Source organism: Balaenoptera physalus (assembly GCF_965194825.1).
Source record: "Balaenoptera physalus genome assembly, chromosome: 1".
Classification (NCBI taxonomy): domain Eukaryota; kingdom Metazoa; phylum Chordata; class Mammalia; order Artiodactyla; family Balaenopteridae; genus Balaenoptera; species Balaenoptera physalus.
The window spans coordinates 82,048,006-82,064,180 of record NC_138882.1 but is presented as its reverse complement, the minus strand read 5'-3'; the positions used below and the strand labels follow the sequence as shown (position 1 = coordinate 82,064,180).

The window sequence follows — 16,175 nt, the reverse complement described above, 5'->3', positions numbered from 1 at the left end:
AGCTCAAAGGTGGGAAGGTCTGGGAGTGGCGGTGGGGGAGGGGAGCAGACTGGAGTGGGGAGGCTGGAGCCAGGAAAGCAGAGGGGAGAGAGTATACTCTGATGGGGGCTCGGCAGGGTCTAGGCTACCTGAGGACTTTGAATCCAATTTCTTGGAAGCGTGACCCGCCTCCTAAACTCTTTAGCGGATCAACTAAGTCCCCAGACCTCCAGGAGGCGACATAGATGGGGTCGGTATTACAAACCCAGAGCCACGCCAACTCGCTAACTCGGTGGGTCTCTCTGGGCCTTTTCCATCAGGAGTCCTCTCCTTACAGGGTAGGAGGGCCGACCCCAGAGAGTGGATCTGTCCCCACCCGGACTCTGCTTCCCTAGATTCCTCTGACTGCCGCGATCTCTAATACACGGGGTCGGATCCCGGCTTTCCCCGGTTCCGTTTCCAGGGTGACTTTGGACAGCTCCTTGCCCGCCCCCTAGCCCCGCCTCTCCGTCCTGGTCTCGCTCTAGCCCAGCCCCCTTCACTCCGGTCCAGTCCGGTATCCACTCGTCTCCCTCCGCCACGGCTCCGCCCAGGTCCTTGTCCCTTCGCACAGGCTCCGCGGGGTCCGGCCCTCCAGGGCTCCAGGGCTCCCCTGCCCCTGTGACAGAGGGCTGCCCAGGCTCCGCCCTGGCCCCGCCCTTCTCGGCTGCCCTAGTTCCGCGGCTCCGCCCTCCGGGCTCCTCCCGCCCCTTGATGACTCTGTGGTGCCCCCTGTCGGCCTCGCATGCGCTCTGTGGTTGCCCCTTGCCCTTGGGCCCGCCCACCTCGCGCGGTTGTCTTGGAGAGGGACGCTGAGGCGACGCCGCGGCAGGCGGGTCCTGCCTGTGGACGCGGAATAGAGACCCTTGATTCGGCCACCTCCAGGGCGAGCCCCACAGAATCCCGTCCTGCCTCCTTGCTCCCGTGAGTGTCCCCAGAGTCGCTGCGGACGGCACCAGCATGTCGGGCGAGGCGAGCGCACCACCGGTGGCCTCACCCAGGGCCCCGCGTCCCGGGATCCAGAAGTCATCCGGTGCAGTGACCAGGAAGGGGGACCGCGGGGCCAAGGAGAAGCCGACGACCGTCCTGCCGCCGGTGGGGGAGGAGGAACCCAAAAACCCTGGTACGCTGGTGGCGGGGTTGGGGGATCAGGCCTCTAGGCTTCGGCTCGGCGCGCTCCCACCAGCCACTCGTCGCTCGGGTTAGCCAGATTGGATGGGGCGTCTTCGTTGTGCCAGGCAATGGCGGGTGAGACAGACGAGCCAGTAAATAATAACAGAATTTTTGGCGCTGAGGGGCGCTGTGTGGAAAAGGGCTCCACCAGCTGAAGTTCAGTATGTGAATGTAAGTAGCTCCTGGCACACGGTAAGGGTGTTATAAGTGGTCACCGTTATGAGGTGTGCACGTGTTATTAAGCACGTTTCTTCTCTGTAGTATGGAGTCCTGCCCTGCCTATTACTGGGAGGCACAATAGAGTTGATGGTGAGAAAGTATTTTATAAACTGCAAATTCACTCGTTCACTCAACAAAAGTACATTGTGCACCCACCCAAAGCGCCCTGCTCCATCCTGGGATATGAATCACAGTTTTAGTCCCAGCACAGTTCCTGAAACTCAGCTTGGCAGATGTTTGAATTAACTTGATCTTAAAGAACCCACACTCTGGTTTGGGATGCTGACGAATACAATAAGATGTGCTAATTTGTATCAGAGAAGAAGGTCCAGGGAGTGATGGGAAGACACAGGGGCGCTGCCAGGAGGTGACTTTGAGTTTAGTTTTATAGATATTCATTCATTTATTCAACAATTACTTTTTGGATGCCTGCTCTGTGGCTAGGTCCAATAGAAAGAGAACGAGATGGACACAGTCCAGCTGGAATGGAATTTACATTCTCTAGGAAAAGAAAACCATTGGAAAAGTACGCGTATGAGTGTGGCTCTTTATGTTGCAAGTGATAGAACCCCAACCCAAATTAATTATCCACAAAGGGGAATTGATTGGAAGGCTTCTTGATTCAAATCTACCAGCTTTGCCTTCAAAGAGGGACAGGAACTTGCTGTCTCTGGACTCAAGGTAAAACAACGTGGGAAAAGACTCTGATTGTCAGATCTTGGTCAGGTGCCATCTCCTTGTCAGTGCTGGTGGCTGGTGGGGAGGGAGCTATGGGAGCTGGAGAAAGAGCATTTTCCAGAAGGAGAGACAAGACAGGATAGAATCTCCTACAGATATGAACCTAGTTACATTAAACATACACACACACACACATACATACACACACACTCACACCACTCTGGCTGCTGTGTGGAAAATGGAGTGGCAGAGGGAGAGAATGAAGGCAGGGAGCTGAGTTACGAGGTATTTCAATAGCCCAGGTGAGGGATGGTGGTAGTTGGACTCGGGTAGTGAGGGAGATGGGTTAGGCTCCTTGGAAAAGTACTTCCGAGGTAGAAAAAGAGTTGGTGAAGTAGTGGATGGGGTGGAGAGTGGGGAAGGTAGCAAGAATGATTCCCTGTTTCTGTACTGGGCACGGGGTGGGTTAAGGTGCCTTTCATGGAGACAGGCAGGCCTGAAGGAAGAGGACATAAGAGATCTCCAAGGGGTGATGTCGGCTGAGCAGCTGCACAGAAGCGTGTGGAGCGGTGAGAAGATGTCAGGGCTGGAGATGTGAATTGGGGAACTGCTGATGTTTGGGTGCATTTAAGCCCGGGAATGAAAGAGATTCCCCTGGGGAGGGGGGAGTGGAACCGGAGACAGGAAAGAGCTCAGGACCCAGCCTCAGTGATCTTAGAGGAGAAGGAGCTGGCAGGGGGAGCCAGAGGGGTCAGAGAGAAAGGGAGTGATAACAGGACAGGGCCACATGGTCACAGCGGCTTTAGCAGCCGCTATCGTGTGTTGTGGCAGGGCTCAAATGGGGTAGCGAGTGAAGGCAGTTGTAGGAACGTTGATAGATTGAGAGGACATCGCATCTGGTGGCTTCTATTTCTCAAGGAGCTACGAGGCAAGGTCATAGTGAGTGTGGGAGGGGAGGAGAGCAGGAGCAAGGCCCTTTCAGAGCTGTGCTGCCCACTAGGTCACTGCTAGCTACAGCCCGGAGGTGGAACACTTCCATCGTCCCATTACGTTCTGTCGGGCAGTGCTGGTCTAGAGCAGCGGTTCTCCTTGGACCATCTTTGGCATCATCTGTGAGCTCTACCCAGCCTATGGAATCAGAATTTGGGGGGATGGGACCCAGCAAACTGCTTTAACAGGCTTTCCTACTGATTCTTACAGAAAGATGTTAAAGTTTGAGAACCTCTGTTTGGGGAAAGATGGTGTGAGTGAAGCAAGGAAGGATTGAGGGGCTCTCCCAGCAGAGGGAAGAGTCCAGGAAAGCAGGCAGTGTGCAGGAGTCAGCTGTACAAGGGGCTCCCCTAGCCTCTCAGTGCCTCCTCTCATCGGCCTCGTCCATTCAGCTAATGTCTCTCGGGTGTCTGTGTCCCCCCTGACGTCTGGGTGCCTGTGTCTCTCACCCTTTTGCCACGAGAACCCTCAAACCTCTCTGCATCTTGCCCCACAGTGCTGAGCACACGTCCTCCCAGTCCCCCTGCCCCCTCCGGGCAGGCTCCCTGCTGTTGGCTGCAGGAGTGCTGTCGGGGGCACAGTCCCTGCAGCGCCCGCTGCCTCTGGGGCCTCCAGGCTGTCCTGCACTTGGAAGAGCAGGCTGGCACCAAGCCCACCCTTCTGCCTCCGGTTTCTCCCCTTTGCCAGGGACACCCCTTCCCGTCTCAAGGAACCCACTTCTTGTTGGGATGCCCATGCGGGTGCAGGAAAGAGCAGGGGTCTTTGGGGACTCAGGCACCTCAGGTTTGCATAGCCCTCAGGATGGGAAGTGGTGGGCATCTGTCTGAATTAATAAAACTCTTGAATGAGTTAAGATTTCCAAAGCATTTAGAACAGTGTGGGACAGGAGTAAGTGCTATGTCAATGTTTGCTAAATAAATAAAAGCCTACCACCCTGCTGGGCCTCGGTCTACCCGAGTGCGGGCGTGGGGATGGGGGTGGGAGCGGGGGGAGGTGGAGAGGTCCTTCTGCTTTCCTTCCTTTGCTCACATCAGGCCTGGGCCTTCTTTCTCCGTGTGACCCTGGGCAGTCCCCGCAAGGACTGGGCTGGGAGGCTGGGCTGGGGAGGAGGAGGCCCCCCAGGGAGCGGAGAGCGGGAGTGGAAGCGGCCTTGACCCACGGGGTGGGTGGACGAGCCGGCACATAAAAGAGGCGCCCTCATTTGTCTACATTCCACGCCCTTTAGTCCCCTTCCTCCCAGGTCTTGATTTCCCACTGTTTCCTCTCAAGTGTTTTCAGTGTCGGTCTCTACAACGCATCTTACATGTTAAAAATGGCCGTGAGGACGTCTGCCTCGATGGAGGGGCCGCTGCCCGCCCAGAGGCCCGAAACCCCGCGCGGACGAGCGTGGGAACGCGGCGCATTGCGCCGATCCCTGGCGGGCGGGGGCGCAGGGCTGGGTGGGACGTCCTCTGGTCTCTGCTGCCCTCTGTTGGCAGCCTTGCGCTACAGGCGGCGGGCGCGGCGCGGCGCTGCGCTTCCCCTCCCGCTCTCGTCCCCGCCCCCACAGAGGAGTACCAGGGCACCGGCGTCCTCGAGGTGGACTTCGCTGAGCTCTGCACGCGGTGGGGCTACACGGACTTCCCCAAAGTGGTCACCCGGCCCCGCCCGCACCCGACCTTCGTCCCCTCCGCCTCTACGTCGGAAAAGCCCACCGTAGGTGAGTGACAGTGGAGACCCCGGGGTGTCTGCCAGGGCTACCGCGTCCATCCCCCATCGCACGGCGGGCCGAATGGCGGGGACGCAGGGAAATGTGTGTGTGAGCGAGCGGGGTGGGTTCAAGGGGGCGGGTGGGGAGGTGGGGGCGGTCTTCCGTAGTCCTTTCCAAACCCTCGCAGATGCGGGTCTGGCGGAGTCCTCCAATCCCGCGGCTCCGTGGGAGCCCTCCCGGCCTCTCCGGCTCCCGTAGGCCGGCCGGGGCGTGGGGCCCGGGGCGGTGACTCTGCCCCCTCCCTCCTTCCCCGGCTCCTCGCACGCCTGCCTTCTAGACGAACAGCGGCTGTCCGGGTCCTGCAGCCTCAACAGCCTGGAGAGCAAATACGAGTTCTTCCGGCCCACCATCCAGGTGGAGCTGGAGCCCGAAGACAAGTCCGTGAAGGAAATCTACATCCGCGGTGAGGTCCGCCCCCGGTCTCTCTCACCCGCCTTCCACCACCGCACCCCTCCGGGCCTGAGGCGCCGTCCTCCTTTCCCTTCCGCAGGTTGGAAGGTTGAGGAGCGGATCCTGGGTATCTTCTCTAAGTGTCTGACCTCCCTCAGCCAGCTTCAGGCCATCAAGTGAGGGGACATGGGGTGGGGGAGGGGCGGGAGGCCAGTGTTGGAGACGGACCACCAGTGGCCTGGGAGAAAGAACTGAAGGGGCACGGAAGGCCCTGGGGACTGTGGGGAAGGTGATAAGGAGGGGTGTGGCTGGGGTGTCAGGGTGGCTGGAGAGGACAAGGTGGGAAGGAGGTGGTGCTCCAGCTGCGTTTCTGTGCTTCCCGCTATCTCCAGCTTGTGGAAGGTGGGGCTGACTGATAAGACCCTGACCACCTTTATCGCCCTCCTGCCTCTCTGCTCATCCACGCTCAGGTCAGCAGAAGGGAATAGGCAAGGGGGAGGCTACCTGGGTAGCCTGGCTGGGTGGGTGGTCAGAAGTGAGCAGTTTGGGGAGGTGGGTGACAAGTTCCAGCTCCTGTGGCCTGGGCTGGCATCCCTGTGGAAAGAGGGTGCTGCTAGTGTCTGTTGGGTTTTGAAGCTCCCATCTGACAAGCAGTGGGGTCCCCTTTTCTGCCTACTCTGGTGCCTAAAGAGCCTACCTTTGGGGCCTTATCCCCTCTCCTCTCCATCAGTCCCACCACTACCCACTCTCTCCCTGGAGGTTCCTCACTGCCTGGTGTCTGACACTGTACTAGGGACTGGTTCTTATCCTACAGACACTGGCAGTCCAGTGAGGGAGGGAGAAGGGCATAGGCGTGGATACTGCAGGGCAGTGTGGGGACTGTAGTGGTGGAAGAATGGTTCATGAGAGACACGGAAGGCTGCCTGGAGGAGATGGTGCTAAGCTGAGCCTTGAAGGAGGAATAGGAGGGGGACAGGCAGGGAACTGGGAAAGGGTATTCTTGTATAGGAGGGAGCCAGAGCAAGGTGTGGAGTAGTATAACTACAGGGGTGGTTGCTGTATAAAGGACACAGCTGATTTGGCTACCCTTTGTTGAAGCTCCCCCAGTGCCCTTGACTTCTCGTGCTTCACAGAGCCCACCGTCACTGGCTTGCCTCCTCACTTGTCTTCCTCCTGTAGATGGGATGGATGCTTCTTGAGGGCAGGGATTTTGTCTCCTTCAGCGGGAGGTCCTTGTGTGCTATTTGTCTTGAACACCACAAAACACATATTGTATTCTGTCGTGGGAATTAGAAACAATTTACCCAGCAGGAGAATAACTATAGAATTCATCTTAATATGTAAAAATAAGTCAGATCAACATGATAAAAATAATTAAAAATAAATGCAATCAAGTTTAGATGCTAGATGAGCCAGGCTGAAAGGTTGGGCAAATATCATGAGAGAAACTTTTTTTTTTATTAATTAATTTATTTATTTTTGGCTGCGTTGGGTCTTCATTGCTGCGCGCGGGCTTCTCATTGCTGTGGCTTCTCTTGTTGCAGAGCATGGGCTCTAGGCACATGGGCTCCAGTAGTTGTGACATGCGGGCTCAGTAGTTGTGGCACACGGGCTTAGTTGCTCTGTGGCATGTGGGACCTTCCCGGACCAGGGCTTGAACCCATGTCCCTTGCACTGGCAGGCAGATTCTTAACCACTGTGCCACCAGGGAGGTCCCGAGAGAAACTTTTTTTAATAGAGAATTTTCCAGCCATTAGTTTCATTTTTTCTTGTGACTTGGAAAAACACCTCCATTTTCTCAGTACTGTTGGAGAAGCCACTGCCTTGTGGAGGGGTCATGTATTGGGTACCTATTGCTGTGTAACAAGTTACTTCAAAACGTAGTGGCTTAAAACAACAAACATTTATTATCTCACAGTTTCTGTGAGATAAATCCAGGTGTAGGTTAGCTGGCACCTCTGGCTCAGCATCTCAGTGAGGTTGCAGTAAGGCTGTTGGCTGGGGCTGCAGTCATCTTGACTGGGGCTGGAGCATCTGCCGCCAGGCTCACTTATGTGGCAGTTGATTGGCCACAGTGCCTCCACTCGGGAGCCTTTCCACAGGTCATCTGGGTGCCCTCACCACTTGGCAGCTGGTGCCAGAGAGCACCCGGGTTGGAAGCCACAGCCTTTTTGTAACCTAAATTCGAAGTGACAGCCCATGGCTTTTGCCATATGCCATTCATTAGAAGTGAGTCACTAGGTCCAGCCACACTCAAGGGGAGAGGATTACACTGGGGCACGGATACCAGGAAGTGGGGATCACTGGGGTCATCTTAGAGGCCCCCTTACCACAGCTCACTAACTCTGGGGAGTAGCCCCTTCACATGGCACACTTCTGGATTTCTAGTCTGGAGAACTGTCACATACAATTTCCTGTATCAAGGAGTTGGGCCGGGGGGTGCATCCTTTGCCTCTGTTTCCAAGCTGCTTCCCAGAGCCCCACCCTTCCTCTTTGTCCCCTTCCCTCATCTGGCCTCAGTGGTGCCTCCTGGGTCTCAGATCTCCCCCACCCTCAGGAAGGTGTCTCTGGAGGGGAACCCGCTGCCGGAGCAGTCCTATTACAAGCTCATGGCAGTGGACAGCACGTGAGACTCCTTTCCCTCACCCCCTTTCTCCGGGCCTGCCCCCCATTCCAAGTCACCCTTAGTTCCCACGCTTCCTTGCCCCTCCAGCACCTCCCCAAGGACCCTCAATTCCTGCCTCTCCACCCTCAGACCGAATGGCCCTCCTCATGCCCCCGTTTTCCGAGGTTCCGGGGAACGCCCAGGACTCCGTGTTTCCTGTGACCCGCGTTCTCCCTCCTGCTGCCCAGGATCGTGCACTTGTCTCTGAGGAACAACAACATCGACGACCACGGGGCGCAGCTCCTAGGCCAGGCTCTGTCCACGCTGCACAGCTGCAACCGGACCCTGGTCTCCCTCAACCTGGGCTTCAACCACATCGGTGACGAGGGCGCGGGCTACATCGCGGACGTGCGTGCGAGGCCGGCAGGGGCCCACGCTCGAGCTGTGGCGGCCCGGGGCCAGCCGGCTCACTGCCCCTCCCTGCCCCCGCAGGGCCTCCGGTTCAACCGCTCCCTGCTCTGGCTGTCCCTGGCCCACAACCGCATCCAGGACAAGGGCGCCCTGAAGCTGGCCGAGGTGAGTGTGCGGGCTGGGCGGGGCCGGGGAGCCACCCCCACATCCTCCCGCTTCCCGGGCGGCTGAGCGTGAGGTGCCGCCCCGCCCCAGGTCCTGCGCCCCTTCGAGCTGACGCACACCGAGGTGGTGGAGCGCCGGCGCCTCCTGCTGGAGAAAGGTTCGCAGGAGCGCTCGCGATCGGTGAGGAGCGCTCGGAGCCTGAGACTCGAGCCCTTGGGACCGCTTCCCAGGTCGGCTGCTTTTCAGCCAGCTGGCCGAGTCTTAACCCATCCTCTCTCCCTGTGTCGCGACCGTTTTTCTCTCCGACCTCTGCACAGATCTAACAAACGTTTGGGTTCTTACTGCAGAACCACTCCGCGGGCGGTAGAGTGTATTGGTTAAGAGAAAGGACTAGATTTAGACCGCAGGGACTTGGAATCTGGCTCTTCCACAAAACAGCTTGGGACCTTGGGCGTGTGACTTAACCTCTCGGGCCTCAGTTTCCTCGTCTGTAAAATGGGGATAACTGTACCTAGCTCATAGGATTGTTGACAGGATTAAATGAGTTAATTCATCTAACGCACTTGGAACAGTGCCTGGCACTTAGTTAAAGAAATGTCAGCTACTATTTTCTCCCTCAGTATGAGTCTGAATGCCACCTTCCCCCACCCCCAGCTCATCCCTGGGTCCCTCTGCCATTTCTTCCCAACAGCACCTGCCCCAGAAGGGTCCCAAACAAATTATGTTAGCATTTAGGCAGGGAGATTGGGGTAGGGGTGCTGCCAGTCCGACTGCCACCCAGGCATGAGGCTTCCCCTCACCCCTCACTGGGGAAGGGGCGCCGGATTCTTTCTCCTCCATCCCCTCCCATTTGTGAGCATAGCCTTCCACCTCTCGACATGGGGACTCCAAAACAGAGCGTGAGAAGAATCAGCTGATGGGGGTCAGCAGTTTTGCAATGGTGGAGAAAGACAAGACGCAGACAACGAAGACCCCTAAGGGTCTGGGCAAGAAAAAGGAAAAGTCCGGGGTAGGTGTGCTGTGGGCAGCGGAGCCCTGGGCGCTGGAGGAACAGGGGAGGAAGCTTCCTTGATTTGCGGGTGGGGCGGAGGGAGGAAGACCTTTGAAAGTCCACCTCTGGTCCCTCCCACACCTGCTCCCCATCTGCCAGGGAGGTAGGACTCTCATCTCTCGTCTTACGTCCTCCACAGGAAGTGGTGAAGAAAGAGGAGAAGTCAGGGTCTGGGCAGTTACCCACACAAGGAACCCCTAAGAAAGAAGACTCCACAAAGGCAGGCAAGGGGAGTAAGTGCTAGCACCCCTCTGCGGCGCCCACTTGTTGTGGAGGGAGGAGGAGCACGGGGCGGGATGCGGGAGGCCTGCGCTGAGCTAGTCTTCTCACCATGATGTCGGAAGCCCCAGCCGGCCCCATCCACGGCACTACACACCGTTTCTCCTGGGCTGGACCCCTGTGGCCCTGCCCTCAGAGAAGAAACCCGCCTACCTAGCTGGGGGTCCCTCCTCCAGCTCTATTTCTGTTGTACCCAAACCCAAAGTTTGAGGAGTCCCCTTCCTCGCCCCAGTCCATTCTCTCTGGGGAAACTGAGTGGTATCAGAGGTCTGCACTGTGCATTCTGGCTCCTCTTCCCACTCCAGAGGTAACCATCCCTGAGCAGAAGCTAAGCAAGGGAAAAGGGACCAAGACTGGGAGCAAAGAGAAGCGCAGCATCCTCCTGGAGTCAGAGGTAGGCTGCAGGAGAAGCGGGGTGGGGGACACGTCCCTGGGGTCCAGTCCCCCAGCCTTCCTGGGATGGAGTCTCCAGCCCTGTACTGTGGCAGCAGCCACTTCAACTCACATTGTGTCCTCAGTCCTGCCCCCCTCCCTAATCCAACCTGGGCTTGCAGGGGGTAACAGAGCTCAGTGCCCTCTCCCCTTCTACCTTTACTTGCTTATTAGGAGCCCACACTTTTGATCCTCTGCCTCAACTCAGTCTGCTTCCCAAAAGGCCATTTGTTCCTCACCACCACGCCCACGGTTGCTTGTACAGTTGCACAGGGAACAAAGCACATTCTCCTTTGCCCCTGCCAGCAGATCCCCAGGAGGGCAGGGTGTTTTCCTAGTCGTGGTACTACCCCCACCCTGTGCACAGGTACTTGAGACCCTCTCTCCTTTGCCCCTGGAGCCTCCCTTTTCTATTTAAACTTGGACCAACTTGTTCCTTGCTTTGGAAACCTTCCTGGACTGCTGACTCCGTAGCTCCCACCCCTCCGCAGTGGAGTCAGCTAACCCTAACCCTAACCCTAACCCTAACCCGAGGGCTATCTGTCCTTACACAGGCGTACCTTGTTGTATTGTGCTTTGCAGATTTTTATCTTTTTCTTTTTTATAACTGAAGGTTTGTGGCAACCCTGTGTCGAGCAAGTCCGTTGGTGCCATTTTTTTCCAACAGCATTTGCTCACTTTGTGTCTCTGGGTCACATTTTGATAATTCTCTCAATATTTCAAGCTTTTTCATTATTATTATATTTGTCATGGTGATCTGTGATCAGTGATCTTTGATGTTACTACTATGATTCCCCGAAGGCTCAGATGATGGTTAGCATTTTTTTAGCAGTTAAGTATTTTAAAATTGAGTTATATACACTGTTTCTTTAGACATAATGCTATTGCACACTTAGACTGCAGTATAGTGTAAACATAACTTTTACATGTACTGGGAAACCAAAAGAATTTGTGTGACTCGCTTTATTGCGGCTGTCTGGTGTGAGAGGACCAGAACCCACACTATCTCTGAGGTATGTCTGTGTTCTGTCATCAAAAGACCTCCCCACCTTGGCAGGGAACAGCGCCTCCACTTTTAGGAGTCTACTCTGGCACCCAGGACAAGATCTTACAAAAGAGGAAAGTCGGGTGGAGAAAGCGGGCGAAGGTTGCCTCTCAGTGCATTTTCTGTCCCTGCCCCAGGCTTGATCCAGGCTGCTGTTTCTTCCCAGGACTGTTGCATTTTCCTCTCATCCTGCCTTTAGTGTCATCTCCCTCCAGTCCATCGCCCTCATTGCTCTCCCTGTTAGGAATTACTTAGTGAACTCCAACTTAGGGAATGCCAACACACTATTTCATGCCTTTGCACCTGCTGCCACTTCCCCCACTGATCTTCATCTGATAGGGACCACATACTATTCAGATGTCAGCTCACAGGCCACCTCCTCCAGGACACCTGCCGAGACTGGCTAGCTGTGCCTCCTCCGTGCCCCCCGAGTACTGAGCTTCCCTCTGTCAGCTCGGACAGCATACTGCATTACTCTCTCACTCTCTGGCTCCCCTGCACAAAGCTGCTTCTTGAGGGTATGGGCTTTATCTTTGTCTCCCCAGCACCTGGGACAAAACCTGGACTGTAGCCGGCCCTCAAAATATGTATGTTGAATGAATGAATGAATGAATGAATGGCCTGTTGACCAGCTCCCCTCTCCTCTGCTGCAATCAGTATTCTGCCTTAGCAGCTGGTTGGGGAAACTAGTGAGATGGTCAGCCCTCTCCTGGAGCCCGTGGAGCACCGAGATGGGAAAGTTTTCATGCCTGGGAACAAGGTCCTTTTGCATCTCAACCTTCTCCGTACGTTTGCCAACCCCCCCACGCCCCGCCTTCCTGCCACGAGGCTAGCTGGGCCCCATGCGGTCACAAGGGTGCCCCTGCCCCGGCTCCACGGAGCGGAACCTGGTTCCCCAGTGGTTGGGCATCATGATGGTGAAGGCCCTCTGGCACGGGGCTTTGGGGTGGGGGTGAGGGAGGTCAAAGGAGGCGTCAGAGAAGTAGGGTTGGAGTGAAATTAGTCCTAGGTAAGTGAGCTGGGGAGCTGGGGGAGCAGGGGGTTAGTTTTGGAGTAAGAGGGTCGCAGAGGGTGTCCCGTGAGGGTGTAGGCAAGAAGGAGGTTGGCAGTGTCGGAGGCCACGTCTTCTGCTCCTTCCACCAGGAAACCGCATCACGGAGGTGGGGCTAGAGGCCTTCCTCACCACAGTGCAGTACCAGGCACAGTTCTCCAAGTCCAAGAGTGCGTCCAAGGGCCCCGTGGGGCTGCTGTGGCTGTCCCTGGCCGTGAGTCCCCAGGGACTGCAGCTGCTGCAGGCAGCTTGTCTCCCCATTTCCAAGACAGGCCTGTAGTTTCCCTCATTCTTTTTATCACAACCCAGCCTTCATCTCTCTCGCTGAGATAGATAGGCAGTCACACTCCTTTGCCTTTTCTCCATGTCCCCCAGCCCCTAACCCACCCTGTCTCAGGAAATGTTTTTCTCCCAGGTGATTAATCTTCATTGCTTTTGTTAGCTATCATCAGCCTTCCTTTTCTTCCTTCAGAAAAACTGCTTCTCCCCACAATGTCCTGCGTACACCACGATCCAAGAGCTGATGCTGCCAAGGGACCCTGTCAGTAAAGCCAAGCACAAAGAGGCGGCGGCTGTGGCTCCCTCCACCTAGTCCCCTCCCACCTTCTTCCCAGAGATTCTGGGCCACGGAAGCATCTCCTTTCCACGTGTGGGTTGGACCTCCCAGGGGAGAGCTCAGATCATTAACAAAGTCTATTGCTGTACTTTTTTCCTTGAGGCTGTCTGAAAACTTTGTCCCAGAACTACTGGGAATATTTGGACTTTGCGCCTGTTAACAGCGCGTTAACATGGCCAGAAATGGCCGAGTGGCTTTATGGTTCTGCTGGGGGTCATCTCAGCCCCTCTGGTGGTGGCCGACCAGGGTGTTGCTCTCCTGCCTCCTCAGGACATAGTTCTTGCTTGCCCAGACCAGAGTCACTACCCGTACCACCCGTCCCCGTCCCCTGGAAGACAGGTGATACACGAGGGTTTGCAGTGCCTCTGGTCTCAGAGGCAGAAGGGAAAGACTTCGCATAGTAACCAACACGCACAAGCTGAGCGGAAGAGCGGGTGGGGCAGAGGGATGGAGCACGGGCTCCACCATGCCACCCTCCTGGGTCCCTTCCCCCTTCTGCTGCTCCAACTGGCCCACGTGTCTGGACTGGTTTGGAGGAGAGGCAAGGGCTCAGCTTATGAAAACGTAGAGTTGTTAGGCTGCTTTAGAGAGGGTGCTGAGTCTCCTGTCATCTACGTAGCAAAGTCCAAGCACTAAACACGAACCCTAATGACACTGCCTGCTGCTGTCAGCCGCCTGAAACCAGAGCCACCCAGACAGTGCGGGGGCCAGAGGAGTCAGGAGAGCTGGGGGCCCCGACTCTTCAGCCCTCAGTGCTGCCTCCGCTGAGATGACCCGACCGTGCCCCAAGAGCCCAGGGCCGGCTTCTGGGGAGCTGACATCCACTCTTCGGGGAGCGTCCCTTCTTCACCTGTGGTCACATCCTCTTGGCCCCCACACCCCTTTCTGTTGCCTGGACAGAGCCCTGCTCTCCCCGCCAGCACTGCCTCTCTGCGAGGCTCCGTGGCCCTCCCGGTCCTCTCTTTGCCTCTGACCACCTGCGCTGCTGCTCAGCCTCTTGGCGGCTGGCTGAGCTTCTGCAGGGAGCAGCTCTTTGAATTCCCAACGCTGAGCGCGTAACAGGTGCTCTCCAGTAACTGCTAGCCTCTCGTTACCCCTGCCCGAGGCCTTCTGAAGCTTCAGTGGGTCCATACACTTCTTGTCCTCACCCCTACCCTTCATCAAGAACGGATCGTGTATTAATCCTGATGCCCAACTAGACTGTAAGCTCCCAAGGTCAGCACTCAGCGTCATGTCGGGTTTAGGAGGGAAACATTAGTTAGGGGGGAAAGAGAATTCGTTGCTTAGTCCCACAGTGATGGCAAAGGAGGCAGTTTGAGTGGTTACAGTCCTGGGGGTGTGGCCACGCCTGACGAGCTGCTTCCAGGGGGTGTTGGAGCCTGTGGGAGGGCGCGGAGGGCCAATGACAGCACCTGGCCAGGCCTCTGACATGACCCTCCCCTGTGTATTGCCTTCAAAGTCCTGAAGCTCACTGAGGGCAGCTCATGAGGGCTCTTGATTCTGGGGCCACTGCGTGCGTGTGTGTGTGTGTGTGTGTGTGTGCATGTGTGTGCGCATGCGCGCGCACGTTGTCTTTTCGTGTTCTGGCCGTGGGGGCTGTATCGCTTAGTCTGAAGTTCAGTGAAGTGCACATCTGGAACTTCGGGAGAGAATATGGCAAGGCCTGGGTCTGGGGCTGCCTTCTGTTCCCTCTATTCAATTCCAATCAGTCTCAGAGGGAACAACCACAGTATCTTTGATCACAGCAGTTCCAAGAATCACACACACACCACCACAGTTGAAGAATATTTAACTTTTCTTAAAAAAAAATCTTAACCATGAAAGGAAGAAAATAAAAGAGTATACATTATTTTAACAGCAAAACAGTCATTTCCATATCTGTATTTTATATATATTATATATATTTATATATATATATGTATATATACACCTAGCACAGTGTGTATATTCTATTAGTCTGTGGGGAGTGGAGTGGATGTGGTAATAGGGGCCAAGGCTGTGGTGGCCCCTGGGGATGGTCCTAGGTTGTTAGTTTAGGGACTCCAGCATTCAAACCCCTACCCCCACCTCCCCGGGGCCCAGTTTTCAGCTCTGTACCTGATACACTGGTTTTCTATAGGGAGAGGGTGGGGAAGGGTGGACACAGGTGGGGTAAGAAGTTCCCCTGAAGATGAGAAGTCCTAGGAGGGAGGGAGTAGCCCAGCACCGAGCTGCAGAGGCTAGGCTCTCCGGCCAGGTGGGCCAGAAGCTGGAGGCCTTCTTGCCTACGGGGGGCCGGGGCGCTCAGGGCTGGCTCCACCTTTGGGCCCTGATCCTGGAGCTGGGCTGCTAACAAAGAGATACAAGTGAACCTCCCCTTCCCTTAGCAGTCCCTCTGGAACTGCCTTCGGCACGCCAGGATCAGAAACAAAAAAGGTCGAAGTTATTTACAATAGCAAAGATGCACATACAATACACACATATTTACAGGAAAGCAAAGTGACAAGGAGAGGAGAGGCGGAGACACCCACCCCAGCCTGGGGGTCCTGCGGAGAAGGGAGGGGAGGAAGAAAGTGCATTTACACTGGAGCCGCCTCCTTTCACCCGCACTGGCTTGTCTGAGGGCACCCACACATACAGGCGCGCACACGTACGTGGGACGAGGGGGGCCTTTCAGATGCAGTCAGCATGCTTAGGAGACACAAGGCCTTGAAGGGCGGGGCTGAAGGGAGGGGAAAAGACACTGAAACTTGACTCCAATCTGAGCAGACCAAGCAACATGCGCATCTCCCCCCGGGTCTTGGCTGGAGCCTCTCTTCAACTGCCTGCCTCCACCACGGGGAGGAGGTTTGGGGTCTCCCCACCCTGTGCCCTGCCTCAGGCCGGTCCCTAGAGGAGGAGTGGGGACGCGGAGGATTCGGTGGTTTGGGCAGCTACAGTCCTGGGGATGTGGCTGTGTCCGCCGGGCCGTCTTCCAGCGGGCTGTTGGCACCTGCAGGGATGTGGGGACGGCGGTGAGGAGCTGGCCTCTGAGATGACCCTCCCGCTGTGTTCCGCCTGCAAAGTCCTCAGGCTGTGAGAGCAGCTCTTTAGTGCCATCCTTCTGTGACAAGGCATTCTCCTCCTCCAGAAACCCTAGAGTTTCCTGTGCGACCCGGAAAGGGCTGCCTACTGAACCCCACTTCTGTCCTGTTGGCCCCCAAAGCCCACGGGTAGGTATGGGTCTGTCTTCCTGAGCTGAAACACAGCCGTGGCCCTGGCCCATGCAATCTGCTTCTGAACCACTTATTAAGAACAGGTTTCAGATGGGAGACGAGGCTCCC

The 16,175-nt window shown here is 56.3% G+C and overlaps 2 protein-coding genes across 19 annotated transcripts in view; one reads left to right on the top strand and one right to left on the bottom strand.

The window, feature by feature from the left end:
- The first annotated feature begins 793 nt into the window (after window positions 1-793).
- Window positions 794-12,969, top strand: LRRC71 (leucine rich repeat containing 71). Of its 8 annotated transcripts, none has more exons than XM_082422276.1 (16): window positions 794-1,141; window positions 4,628-4,777; window positions 5,106-5,231; window positions 5,319-5,394; window positions 5,611-5,688; window positions 7,776-7,844; window positions 8,072-8,231; window positions 8,316-8,399; window positions 8,490-8,579; window positions 9,262-9,408; window positions 9,590-9,683; window positions 10,035-10,123; window positions 11,752-11,793; window positions 11,880-11,991; window positions 12,350-12,471; window positions 12,730-12,969. In XM_082422276.1, the coding sequence occupies exons 1-16, from the start codon at window positions 979-981 to the stop codon at window positions 12,847-12,849; spliced, it is 1,722 nt and encodes a 573-aa protein (XP_082278402.1). In that variant the 5' UTR covers window positions 794-978; the 3' UTR covers window positions 12,850-12,969. The 8 variants fall into 8 exon arrangements, with proteins under 8 accessions (XP_082278402.1, XP_082278401.1, XP_082278405.1 ...); XM_082422275.1 differs by having other exon boundaries at window positions 11,877-11,991; XM_082422279.1 differs by lacking the exon at window positions 7,776-7,844 and having other exon boundaries at window positions 11,877-11,991.
- A 1,676-nt stretch (window positions 12,970-14,645) lies between these two features.
- Window positions 14,646-16,175, bottom strand: part of ARHGEF11 (Rho guanine nucleotide exchange factor 11) — a 111,691-nt gene continuing 110,161 nt past the window's right edge. For 10 of the 11 annotated variants that reach the window (XM_082421085.1, XM_082421086.1, XM_082421081.1 and 7 more), the window contains one exon: window positions 14,646-15,574. In XM_082421085.1, coding sequence (XP_082277211.1) covers window positions 15,453-15,574 — 122 coding nt within the window. In that variant the 3' untranslated portion in view covers window positions 14,646-15,452. Of the gene's footprint in view, window positions 15,845-16,175 lie in introns of all 11 variants that reach the window. The other variant, XM_082421084.1, reaches the window with a different exon arrangement.